Source organism: Nerophis lumbriciformis, linkage group LG17, assembly GCF_033978685.3.
Source record: "Nerophis lumbriciformis linkage group LG17, RoL_Nlum_v2.1, whole genome shotgun sequence".
Classification (NCBI taxonomy): Eukaryota; Metazoa; Chordata; class Actinopteri; order Syngnathiformes; family Syngnathidae; genus Nerophis; species Nerophis lumbriciformis.
This window is the reverse complement of record NC_084564.2, coordinates 37314382-37328801: the sequence shown is the minus strand read 5'-3', so window position 1 is coordinate 37328801 and position 14420 is coordinate 37314382. Positions and strand designations below refer to the sequence as shown.

The window sequence follows — 14420 nt, the reverse complement described above, 5'->3', positions numbered from 1 at the left end:
TGTTAGATCCACTATGGACTGGACTCTCACTATTATGTTAGATCCACTATGGACTGGACTCTCACTATTATGTTAGATCCACTATGGACTGGACTCTCACAATATTATGTTAGATCCACTATGGACTGGACTCTCACAATATTATGTTAGATCCACTATGGACTGGACTCTCACAATATTATGTTGGATCCACTATGGACTGGACTCTCACAATATTATGTTAGATCCACTATGGACTGGACTCTCACACTATTATGTTAGATCCACTATGGACTGGACTCTCACACTATTATGTTAGATCCACTATGGACTGGACTCTCACTATTATGTTAGATCCACTATGGACTGGACTCTCACACTATTATGTTAGATCCACTATGGACTGGACTCTCACTATTGTGTTAAATCCACTATGGACTGGACTCTCACTATTATGTTAGATCCACTATGGACTGGACTCTCACTATTATGTTAGATCCACTAAGGACTGGACTCTCACTATTATGTTAGATCCACTATGGACTGGACTCTCACACTATTATGTTAGATCCACTATGGACTGGACTCTCACACTATTATGTTAGATCCACTATGGACTGGACTCTCTCACTATTATGTTAGATCCACTATGGACTGGACTCTCACTATTGTGTTAGATCCACTATGGACTGGACTCTCACTATTATGTTAAATCCACTATGGACTGGACTCTCACTATTATGTTAGATCCACTATGGACTGGACTCTCACACTATTATGTTAGATCCACTATGGACTGGACTCTCACTATTATGTTAGATCCACTATGGACTGGACTCTCACTATTATGTTAGATCTACTATGGACTGGACTCTCACAATACTATGTTAGATCCACTATGGACTGGACTCTCACTATTATGTTAGATCCACTATGGACTGGACTCTCACTATTATGTTAGATCCACTATGGACTGGACTCTCACACTATTATGTTAGATCCACTATGGACTGGACTCTCACACTATTATGTTAGATCCACTATGGACTGGACTCTCTCACTATTGTGTTAGATCCACTATGGACTGGACTCTCACTATTATGTTAAATCCACTATGGACTGGACTCTCACTATTATGTTAGATCCACTATGGACTGGACTCTCACACTATTATGTTAGATCCACTATGGACTGGACTCTCACTATTATGTTAGATCCACTATGGACTGGACTCTCACTATTATGTTAGATCCACTATGGACTGGACTCTCACAATATTATGTTAGATCCACTATGGACTGGACTCTCACTCTTATGTTAGATCCACTATAGACTGGACTCTCACCATATTATGTTAGATCCACTATGGACTGGACTCTCACACTATTATGTTAGATCCCCTATGGACTGGGCTCTCACACTATTATGTTAGATCCACTATGGACTGGACTTTCACAATATTATGCTAGACCCACTCGACGTCCATTGCATCCGGTCTCCCCTAGGGTGGGGGGGGGGGTCACCCAAATCTGCGGTCCTCTCCAAGGTTTCTCATAGTCATTCACATCGACGTCCCATTGGGGTCGTGAGTTTTTCCTTGCCCTGATGTGGGCTCTGTACCGCGGATGTCGTTGTGGCTTGTGCAGCCCTTTGAGACACTTGTGATTTAGGGCTATATAAATAAACATTGATTGATTGATTGACATATTCTGGAAAGATTGACATAATAACATAAAGGCCGATGAACATTAGAATGCTGTGCGTGTTTAACCAGAATTAGAATATTTTCTGCATTTCTGTTAGAAACTTTGTATCCAGTAGTAACTCAGGGCAGAAAAATAAACACACATTAAAATACGCGTAAATAAAAACCCAGCGGACCATTCTGAATAATGTAAAACATTGGACGTGATAGTGTCTCTCAATGTTTGATAGTTTGAGGCCAAAATAATTATGAATCATTATGTGAATACACAATAGTCAGATTCAGGTTAATTTATACACCCCCAAAAAAACTATGAAGTGAGTGTTTTTATCAGATGATTTAGTGATTATATCCAAGTGTTTCTCCCGTGGGGATCCGAGCAGAAGCCTCCACTTAATCTTGTCTGAGCTGATGATAAAATGACAGTTAAGATGCCTTCAATCCCTATCCTGCTGGCTGCAGCCACTCAATAAACAAACTTTGTTTTGGCTCATGACCCTTTGCTGCTGCTGCTGCTGCTGCTGCTGCTGCTGCTGCTGCTGCTGACACAGCAAAAACGAGGATACGTTTGGACTTTCGGATTAGGCGCTGGGATTTAGATGAGATTAGCACCATATTAACGTTTCAACATCAGTACTCTAACCACGATTTCACATCCATTTGATGCCCTAGTATACTTTTTAACTGCTGGCGTTTTTACTGTACATTTATTCATAATTAGGGACCGCAATGTCCCTTTGGGACAGAGGACCCTATTGTAATTGTAAGGTTTTATTATTATTATTCCGCCCCCTCTTTGAGCTGTAATTTGACCCCCTTAAGATGCTTCAAAACTCACCATATATGACACACACATCAGGACTGGCGAAAATTGCCATTTAATTAAAAAACCAAACCCCAAAACTCAAAATTGCGCTCTAGCGCCCCCTAGAAAAAACACAGACACAACTGCTTGTAACTTCTGGTAGAAATGTCGTAGAGACATGAAACAAAAACCTCTATGTAGGTCTGCCTAGATTTCATACATTAACATCTTTTAGCAAAAATCAACAGGAAGTTGGCAATTCCCCCTTCAAAACAAACATTTTGTAAAAACTGTCACTTTTGCCTCTTTGAGCTGTAATTTGACACCCTTAACATGCTTCAAAACTCACCAAACTGGACACACACACATCAGGACTGGCAAAAATTGCGATCTAATAAAAAATAAATAAAAATAAAAATAAAAAACTCAAAATTGCGCTCTAGCACTCCCTAGGAAGAAAACACAGACAAAACTGCCTGTAACTTCCAGTAGGAAACCTCTGTGTAGGTCTCACTTAGACCTACATTTCATATATTGACAACCCCCAGCAAAAATCAACAGAAAGTTGGCAATTCCCCCTTCAAAACAAAAATTTAGTAAAAACTGTCACTTTTGCCTCTTTGAGCTGTAATTTGACCCCCTTAACATGCTTCAAAACTCACCAAACTGGACACACACATCAGGATTGGCAAAAATTGCGATCTAATAAAAAACCCAACCCCAAAACTCAAAATTGCGCTCTAGTGCCTCCTAGGAAGAAAACACAGACACAGCTGCTTCTAAGAAAACTCAAGACAAAACTGCCTGTAACTTCCAGTAGGAATGTCTTAGAGACATGAAACAAAAACCTCTGTGTAGGTATCACTTAGACCTACATTTCATATATTGACAACCCCCAGCAAAAATCAACAGGAAGTTTGCAATTCCCCCTTCAAAACAAAAATTTAGTAAAACTGTCACTTTTGCCTCTTTGAGCTGTAATTTGAACCCCTTACTTCAAAACTCACCAAACTGGACACACACATCAGGACTGGCAACAATTGCGATCTAATAAAAAACCCAACCCCAAAACTCAAAATTGCGCTCTAGCACTCTCTAGGAAGAAAACACAGACAACTGCTCCTAGGAACAAAACACAGACAAAACTGCCTGTAACTTCCAGTAGGAATATCTTAGAGACATGAAAAAACCTCTGTGTAGGTCTCACTTAGACCTACATTTCATATATTGACAACCCCCAGCAAAAATCAACAAGAAGTTTGCAATTCCCCCTTCAAAACAAAAGTTTTGTAAAAACCGGTCACCTTTTTTCAAACATTATCTCCTCTGAGCGCGTTTGTCGTGTCGGCTTCAAACTAGCACAGGAGAGAGATTGGACCCTTCTGATTAAAAGTTGACCAAAACGTTTTAATTACTGCTCCGGTTTGGATTTTATGTGCCGTCAAAGTCAGTCCCGTCCATCGCTGCTTGCAGCTTTAGTTTGGTTTTGTTATTGTCTTGTGTTTGTTTGTGTACAGTACTTATTTAATGGTATTTATTAAAATTAGTGTTTGTGCACTGTGTGGGTTCCCTTCCTCCCACCTCCAAAGACATGCAGCTGGGGATAGGTTGATTGGCAACACTAAATTGGTGTGAATGTTGTCTGTCGATCTGTGTTGGCCCTGCGATGAGGTGGCGATTTGTCCAGGGTGTAGCCCGCCTTCCACCCAAATGCAGCTGGGATAGACTCCAGCACCCCCTGCGACCCGAGAGGGACAAGCGGTAGAAACAGGATGGATGGATGACACCTTTATAATGCCACAAAAATTAACTATAACTACTACGACTACTACTACTGCTACTATATTACGGGTGATAAAAAATAAATTTAATTAAATTAAAAAAAAAAAATTGTTTATAAAAAATAAAAATAAAATAACTATGACAACATTTCTAAAAATGTTTTTTTATTTTATTTTTTAGAATTATAGTTAATTTTTTAAAGAATTAATCTCAATTGCTCTGTTGATTGCTATTCTGAATGTTGCTGGGTCTAGTTTGGTTTTGGAATTGTGTCATTATAGTATTATTGTATATTATTTTGTTGAATTGATTAATAAAAAATTAAAACAATTTAAAAAAAATAAGATTTTAGGCCCATCCGCACTTTTTTAACCTGTAACCTACTTTTGAGAAGGTTTTATCATAATTTTTATGCCACATATTATATTGCAAGAATCGGTTTGAATTGAGAATAAATTAAATAAAGTATACTACTACTACTACTGCTACTATACTATGGGTGATAAAAAAAATAAAAAAAAATAAATCTGAATCACAATTTTTGTTTATATAAAAAAAATAAAAAATAACTATGACAATATTTTAAAAATGTTTTATTTTTATTTTTTAGAATTATAGTTAATTTTTTAAATAATTAATCTCAATTTCTCCGTTGATTGCTATTCTGAATGTTGCTACTGTTTGGTTTTGGAATTGGAATTGCATCATTATGGTATTATTGTATATTATTTTGTTGGATTGATTAATTTAAAAAAAAATTAAATAAAAATAATAATAATAATAATTAAGATTTTAGGCCCATCCGCACTTTTTTAACCTGTACTTTTGAGAAGGTTTTATCATCATTTTTATACCACATATTATATTCCAAGAATCAGTTTGAATTGAGAATCGTGTTGAATCGGGAATAAATTCTGAATCTAATTGTCACCCAAAGAATCGGAATACAATTGTGAGTTGTTCTAAGATTCGCACACCTAACAACTACTACTATTACAGCTATTTCTACTACTACTACTACTACAAAAGCAACAAGAGGCCTACTTCACCTTTATTTGTTAATATAATGATAAATAATTAGATATTAATACTTTTTTTTTAGATCAATTCTGGTCCTATTTTTGGGGTGGTATATTATTTCACTATTTTAATTGGAATAAATTAAATAAATGGAAGTTGAACAATAATACAAACCAACTGTTTAAAAATAAAAAAATAAAAAAGACAAAAAATAGATTAAAAACAATGATTATAATCTTGAAACTTATTTATTATATATTTTTGGTGGTACAATATTTCGCTTATTGTTTATAAGGGCTGTGAATCTTAGAACGAATCCCGATTCAATACGATTCCGATTCTTGGGTGATTCACAATGGACTCTTGATTGATACTAACACATATTACATAACTGGTACATACAATATGATAAAACTTTTTCAAAACATGCAACGACTAAGCACATGGAGATGTCGCCACCCAGGTGTGATTTTTTTCCCCAGCACTCCTATTGTTTATGATATATGCAAACAAGACACAATAAAATAAAACACATCTGCTTCTGAAAAAAAAAGGATTATACTAGCATATAGTAAAATTTGATGTAATACAATATAATAATAATATAATACAAACCCCAAAACCAGTGAAGTGGGCACGTTGTGTAAATGGTAAATAAAAACAGAATACAATGATTTGCAAATCCTTTTCAACTTATATTCAATTGAATAGACTGCAAAGACAACATATTTAATGTTCCAACTGGAAAACTTTGTTATTTTTTGCAAATATTAGCTCATTTGGAATTTGATGCTTGCAACATGTTTCAAAAAAGCTGGCACAAGTGGCAAAAAAGACTGATAAAGTTGAGGAATGCCCATCAAACACTTATTTGGACCATCCCACAGGTGAACAGGCTAATTAGGAACAGGTGGGTGCCATGATTTGGTATAAAAGCAGCTTCCATGAAATGCTTAGTCATTCACAAACAAGGATGGGGCGAGGGTCACCACTTTCTGAACAAATGCGTGAGCAAATTGTCGAACAGTTTAGGAACAACATTTCTCAATGTAATCATAATCCATCCATCCATCCATTTTCTACCGCTTGTCCCTTTCGGGGTGGCGGGGGGTGCTGGACCCTATCTCAACTGCATTCGGGCGGAAGGCGGCGTACACCCTGGACAAGTCGCCACATAATATTTACAAACAAATAATGCAAGTAACCATTTAAAAGGATATAAACGTGTATTATTATTATTATTATTATTATGCTGCACACTGCAAAAAGTCAGTGTTCAAAAACAAGAAAAAAAATTACAAAAATGAGGGGTATTTTATTTGAACTAAGCAAAAATATCTGCCAATAGAACAATACAATTTGGATTGAAAAAGACTTTCCAAAACAAGAAAAATTAGCTAACCTCAATGAACCCAAAAATACCTTAAAATAAGTACATTCTCACTGATAACAAGTGCACTTTTCTTGGTGGAAAAAAATACCTATTTGCACAATATGTTGAAAAATATTCTTAAATGAAGTAAATGCGAGTGCCATTATCTTGACATAATGATATGCGCTCGGCATCATGATTTTTTTTTTTCATGCTTGAAATAAGAAATTATTACTTTAAAAAAGTAGTTTTTGTCATGTCTGTGTAATCATGTTTTGTCTTAGTCATGTTTTGTTTAGTTATTGGACTCTTTAGTTTCTGGCTTTTCACTCCCTTGTCTTGTTTCCATGATTACCCATTAGTTTCACCTGTTCCACGTTTGGACTCATTGTGCACTCTTGTTTGTCACCATAGCAACCCATTAATTTTCACCTGTCACGTCACGCACCCGTTTCACGTTTTGAGTCACGCACCTGTTTTCGTTAATCATGTCTGTAGTATTTAAGTCATACTTGCCAACCCTCCCGGATTTTCCGGGAGACTCCCGAAATTCAGCGCCTCTCCTGAAAACCTCCCGGGACACATTTTCTCCCGAAAATCTCCCGAAATTCAGGCGGACCTGGAGGCCACGCACCCTCCAGCTCCATGCGGACCTGGAGGGTCCGCATGGAGCAATGTTGTTGTAATATATTGAGTTGGAGATATACAGTGTATATATATATATATATATATATATATATACTCCTCCCCTCTTAGCCACGCCCCCAACCACGCCCCCGCCCCACCCCGACCACGCCCCCCTACACCCCACACCCCACCTCACGAAATCGGAGGTCTCAAGGTTGGCAAGTATGATTTAAGTTCATTGTTTTTCAGTTTGTCTTTCTGGTGACATCCCCACATTTATCCCCACATTTATGCTCTGCACAGTTCTGACTCTTTTTTCATGTCCATCGTTCACGCTGCTCCTTTTTGTCCATGCCAAGTAAGTTTTGTTTATTATTGCCACAGTTAGTGTTTTTTGTTGTTCATAGTTTTTGCCTTTGTGCAAGTATTTGGTTTCATAGTTTGTTCTCCGCCATTGTGCGCGCCTTTTGTTTACTTCCTTGTTTTGTATTTTTTTGTAGTTTAAATAAAAATGTACTTACATTCGCGTCTCGCCCGAGCCAACTTTCCGTTGCCTTCGAGAAAAACTAAACCCCAGGACCAAGTCATGACAGTTTTATACTTGTGAGTGTTGATGACACAGCTTTGCAACAGTTGATATTCTAGTTTCAAGCATGTTTTACTCAATATAAGTCATAACATCTCAGCAACAAGCTGTAATATCTTACTGAGATCATTTAGGACCAAAACCCTTAAAACAAGTAAAACACTCTAAAAAAATCTGCTTAGTGAGAAGAATTATCTAATCAGACAGAAAATAAGCAAATATCACCCTTATTTGAGATATTTCATCTTACTTAGATTTCAGTTACAGTCTACATGTGTTTTGTGGACTTGGAGAAGGCATTCGACCGTGTCCTTCGGGAAGTCCTGTGGGGAGTGCTCAGAGAGTATGGGGTATCGGACTGTCTGATTGTGGCGGTCCGCTCCCTGTATGATCAGTGTCAGAGCTTGGTCCGCATTGCCGGTAGTAAGTCGGACATGTTTCCAGTGAGGGTTGGACTCCACCAAGGCTGCCCTTTGTCACCGATTCTGTTCATAACCTTTATGGACAGAATTTCTAGGCGCAGTCAAGGCGTTGAGGGGATCTGGTTTGGTGGCTGCAGGATTAGGTCTCTGCTTTTTGCAGATGATGTGGTCCTGATGGCTTCATCTGGCCAGGATCTTCAGCTCTCACTGGATCGGTTCGCAGCAGAGTGTGAAGCGACTGGGATGAGAATCAGCACCTCCAAGTCCGAGTCCATGGTTCTCGCCCGGAAAAGGGTGGAGTGCCATCTCCGGGTTGGGGAGGAGATCTTGCCCCAAGTGGAGGAGTTCAAGTACCTCGGAGTCTTGTTCACGAGTGAGGGAAGAGTGGATTGTGAGATCGACAGGCGGATCGGTGCGGCGTCTTCAGTAATGCGGACGCTGTATCGATCCGTTGTGGTGAAGAAGGAGCTGAGCCGGAAGGCAAAGCTCTCAATTTACCGGTCGATCTACGTTCCCATCCTCACCTATGGTCATGAGCTTTGGGTTATGACCGAAAGGACAAGATCATGGGTACAAGCGGCAGAAATGAGTTTCCTCCGCCGGGTGGCGGGGCTCTCCCTTAGAGATAGGGTGAGAAGCTCTGCCATCCGGGAGGAGCTCAAAGTAAAGCCGCTGCTCCTCCACATCGAGAGGAGCCAGATGAGGTGGTTCGGGCATCTGGTCAGGATGCCACCCGAACCCCTCCCTAGGGAGGTGTTTAGGGCACGTCCGACCGGTAGGAGGCCGCGGGGAAGACCCAGGACACGTTGGGAAGACTATGTCTCCCGGCTGGCCTGGGAACGCCTCGGGGTCCCACAGGAAGAGCTGGACGAGGTGGTTGGGGAGAGGGAAGTCTGGGCTTCCCTGCTTAGGCTGCTGCCCCCGCGACCCGACCTCGGATAAGCGGAAGAAGATGGATGGATGGATAGATTTCAGTTTTTGCAGTGCAAGCTCTAGCATGTTGCATTCAATGTTTATTCCCATTAATTTCCCATTAATTCCCGTTAATTCCCATGGAAAGTTTCCAACTTTGAATATTCCCCGGAATTTTGCAACCCTAATTAGAACAATCGGAGACAACATGGGTGGACATCTGTGTATGTCATCTCGAAATGGATGAAGAAAGCAGTAATGGAGGCGAGAGCGCTATGGTTGCTAGGCAATAGCATCTCGCCTCGCTGAGACACACCCACACCTAGTGCCATGTCAACCGCAGACAATGCGCGGTGTGTGTCACTGCCGCCTCGTACGCCACAGATGACGGGAGACGTCGCCTTCATTATACGGCAGCTAGCAGTCTGGTAAAAAAAATGGAAAATAGACCAATTCTTACCATTTCATCTGTTTGGCTCCCATGGTCTTATCCTCCGTCCCGCTTCTCAGTCAGGACCATAGCCTGGACAACGGTCTGTGTAGGTACACCTCGGTCACCAACGTGGTCCAAATCCTCTCATATTGAAGCAAATCCTGGGCGCAGAAATCCCTGGAAGCCGCCACCCTTCCCTCCCTCGGATGGTGCCGAGCTGCGGGAGGGAAGAGAGCGAGAGGTTGGTGCTCAGCAGCACCAGTCACTAAGAGCTGCCGGGCTCTCTCAGTCCATTTTCAAACACAATGTTTTTTTTGTTGTCTTCCTTGTGGACAAATACTGCATGCCTCCTCTTTTCTTCCACTGACTTATTCTTTCTTTTCCGTGCAGAGAGGATGCCAGACATGGCTCAGTCTGGGTGTGTTTACCCCCCTCCCCCTGTTCTTCATTCCACCTCCCCCCCTGTCCTCGCTGTAGGAGGACGAGGAATTTTCTCCTTTACCTTCCACTCTATGCAATCCTGTTGTTGTTGTTTTTTTTGCAAAGATTCATGGAAATCTATGCAGTGAAGGACCCGGGCAAAAAAAAAAACATACCATTGGCGCGGGATCATACTGTTGAGGTTAAGGGTGTGTTGTGCGAAAAGCTAAACATAGCCTTGAATTACTGCGGGTTAAGAAACCACAGCGTGTTCTTTTTATGGAATCTGCACATAAGTCTGCAATTATGACGAAGCTTTGGCATACTTGCCAACCTTGAGACCTCCGATTTCGGGAGGTGGGGGCGTGGTTAAGAGGGGAGGAGTATATTGACAGCTAGAATTCACCAAGTCAAGTTTTTCATACATATTATATATATGTGTATATATATATATATATATATATATATATATATATATATATATATATATATATATATATATATATATATCTACATCCTGAAAATATGCAAACAAAACTGTATTTAGATAATTGATACTTCAAACTTGCATAAATAAATATTAAGGAATATAACATAACTTGGCTTCTGAGAGTTTCAAAATGTAATGAATAAAATGCTAAAGTTGTTGATAAACAAGCAATTATTTTAATAATTAAATATGGTCATTTTAACTGAATCATTATGATAATTTAAAATCAAATATTTCAAATATGTTTATTTTAATGTATAATTCTATGGCTGGATGTAATAAGGAGTCACGAAAAAATACAAATAAAAATACAATTAATTTTGATGTTTTTAGCAAAATATGGTAAAAATGTATTTAGTTTTTTTTAAATTTTAATTAATAAATATATTTATTTTTAGGTAAAATAAACATAATAATACAATTTATCTCTAGTCTGGATGATTTAGTTCTTGTCACCCTGTTGTCCTCCCGTCATGAAAAAAGGCTGTCCTCACTCAGGTCTGCATGGAGCTGGAGGGGGCGTGGCTTCCAGCTCCGGCTGAAAATCGGGAGATTTTCGGGAGAATATTTGTCCCGGGAGGTTTTCGGGAGAGGCGCTGAATTTCGGGAGTCTCCCGGAAAATTCGGGAGGGTTGGCAAGTATGAGCTTTGGTATTATTCGAAGCGAACAAATACAAAATGAAACTTGACTCATTTGAAGAATGCACTGAGAGCAGTTAACTTGCAAAACAACACTGTGCCAGCAGTTGTCCATGTCACTTTGCAAAAAAACACACTTTACACACGCAGGTGAGACACAGTAACACATACTTGCCAACCTTGAGACCTCCGATTTCGGGAGGTGGGGGGGTGGGGGGTGGGGGGCGTGGTTAAGATATATATATATATATATAAGAAATACTTGACTTTCAGTGAATTCTAGCAATATATATATTTTATTACACACATATATATATATATATATATATATATATATATATATATATATATATATATATATATAAATAAATAAAATAAATACTTGAATTTCAGTGTTCATTTATTTACACATACGCACACATAACACTCATCTACTCATTGTTGAGTTAAGGGTTGAATTGTCCATCCTTGTTCTATTCTCTGTCACTATTTCAGAACACACACATTATACAAATATACATTATAAAATCAATAAGAAAACGGGAGCTCTAATTTGGGAGTTTGAATTAGGATCAGAAGTTCTTATATAAACATTGCGCACTCACGTCGCCTTTTTGTATTGATTACTGCAGCTGTGCACTGGATTCATTCACAAATACAAACTACAACTCACAAACACTTTAGAGTTAGGCTCCACCATCAGAATGTGTACTTAAACTTATAAAGATCACATAGATATTATTCAGTGAGTTGATTCACCAAAACTAACCTGTTATACAGGAGGAAAAAGCGTTTCAATTGTTCACAGACTGGTCGCGCTCATCAGAATGACAAGACACTTCCGGTCTGCAGGTGATAGCATTCAATTGGGAAGAAACGCCCTACTGACCAATGGGAATACTGATAAATGTGTAATGACAGCTCCAAAAATGAATTCAAACCACAAAATAAAATAAATAAATCAACACAAAAATGTGACACATTATGGGTGGGTCACATGTGCATGTACAGTAGATGGCAGTATTGTCCTGTTTAAAAGTGTCACAACATTGCTGTTTACGGCAGACGAACTGCTTTACGGTAGGTAGACGAAAACTTGACTGCTGTTGTTGTGTGTTGTTACCGCGCTGGGAGGACGTTAATGAAACTGCCTAACAATAAACCCACATAAGAAACCAAGAACTCGCCCTCGATCATTAGCTGTTTATATTGTGGTAAAGCGGACGTGTGAACAGGCTGTCAACACGTCACTCAGGTCCGCATGGAGCTGGAGGGGGCGTGGCCTCCAGCTCTGCCTGAATTTCGGGAGATTTTCGGGAGAAAATTTGTCCCGGGAGGTTTTCGGGAGAGGCGCTGAATTTCGGGAGTCTCCCGGAAAATCCGGGAGGGTTGGCAAGTATGCAGTAACACAATTGTGTTGCCAGCTATTTAGACCAGTGTTTTTGTCAGGTTCAAACACTGATGACATCTACAAACCCTGTTTCCATATGAGTTGGGAAGTTGTGTTAGATGTAAATATAAACGGAATACAATGATTTGCAAATCATTTTCAACCCATATTCAGTTGAATATGCTACAAAGACAACATATTTGATGTTCAAATTGATAAACATTTTTGTTTTTTTGCAAATAATCATTAACTTTAGAATTTGATGCCAGCAACACGTGACAAAGAAGTTGGGAAAGGTGGCAATAAATACTGATAAAGTTGAGGAATGCTCATCAAACACTTATTTGGAACATCCCACAGGTGTGCAGGCTAATTGGGAACAGGTGGGTGCCATGATTGTGTATAAAAGTAGATTCCATGAAATGCTCAGTCATTCACAAACAAGGATGGGGCGAGTGTCACCACTTTGTCAACAAATGTGTGAGCAAATTGTTGAACAGTTTAAGAAAAACCTTTCTCAACCAGCTATTGCAAGGAATTTAGAGATTTCACCATCTACGGTCCGTAATATCATCAAAGGGTTCAGAGAATCTGGAGAAATCACTGCACGTAAGCAGCTAAGCCCGTGACCTTCGATCCCTCAGGCTGTACTGCATCAACAAGCGACATCAGTGTGTAAAAGGATATCACCACATGGGCTCAGGAACACTTCAGAAACCCACTGTCAGTAACTACAGTTGGTCGCTACATCTGTAAGTGCAAGTTAAAACTCTCCTATGCAAGGCGAAAACCATTTATCAACAACACCCAGAAACGCCGTCGGCTTAGCTGGGCCTGAGCTCATCTAAGATGGACTGATACAAAGTGGAAAAGTGTTCTGTGGTCTGACGAGTCCACATTTCAAATTGTTTTTGGAAACTGTGGACGGAAAAGAGGAAAAGAACCATCCGGATTGTAATAGGCGCAAAGTTGAAAAGCCAGCATCTGTGATGGTATGGGGGTGTATTAGTGCCCAAGACATGGGTAACTTACACATCTGTGAAGGCACCATTAATGCTGAAAGGTACATACAGGTTTTGGAGCAACATATCTTGCCATCCAAGCAACGTTACCATGGACGCCCCTGCTTATTTCAGCAAGACAATGCCAAGCCACGTGTTACATCAACGTGGCTTCATAGTAAAATAGTGCGGGTACTAGACTGGCCTGCCTGTAGTCCAGACCTGTCTCCCATTGAAAATGTGTGGCGCATTATGAAGCCTAAAATACCACAATGGAGACCCCCGGACTGTTGAACAACTTAAGCTGTACATCAAGCAAGAATGGGAAAGAATTCCACCTGAGAAGCTTAAAAAATGTGTCTCCTCAGTTCCCAAATGTTTACTGAGTGTTGTTAAAAGGAAAGGCCATGTAACACAGTGGTGAACATGCCCTTTCCCAACTACTTTGGCACATGTTGCAGACATGAAATTCTAAGTTAATTATTATTTGCAAAAAAAAATTAAAGTTTATGAGTTTGAACATCAAATATCTTGTCTTTGTAGTGCATTCAATTGAATATGGGTTGAAAATGATTTGCAAATCATTGTATTCCGTTTATATTTACATCTAACACAATTTCCCAACTCATATGGAAACGGGGTTTGTATTAAACAAGACAAGAAGCAAAGAATCAAACAGAGACAGAATTCATTTTCACTCACTGAACTCTGCGTTCCTTCCTCTTGTCCTCGGTTTTCCGTCAGACGTCAGATTCCAGCCGAAATGAAGAAAACAGTTCGTCAATCAGGAGTTGGGGGCCTTGGTCTTTCTGGTTTCACTCGCGCCTCTGACAACTC

The 14420-nt window shown here is 39.6% G+C and overlaps 1 protein-coding gene across 2 annotated transcripts in view; it reads right to left on the bottom strand.

The window, feature by feature from the left end:
* Window positions 1-14420, bottom strand: part of LOC133614287 (dixin-A-like) — a 45200-nt gene extending 30780 nt beyond the window's left edge. Inside the window, exons 1-2 of one of the 2 annotated variants that reach the window (XM_061972138.1) lie at window positions 14286-14420; window positions 9671-9860 (exon numbers count right to left, since the gene is read on the bottom strand). In XM_061972138.1, the coding sequence (XP_061828122.1) occupies window positions 9671-9693 (23 nt within the window). In that variant the 5' untranslated portion in view covers window positions 9694-9860; window positions 14286-14420. Of the gene's footprint in view, window positions 1-9670; window positions 10067-14285 lie in introns of those variants that run through there. The other variant, XM_061972139.1, reaches the window with a different exon arrangement.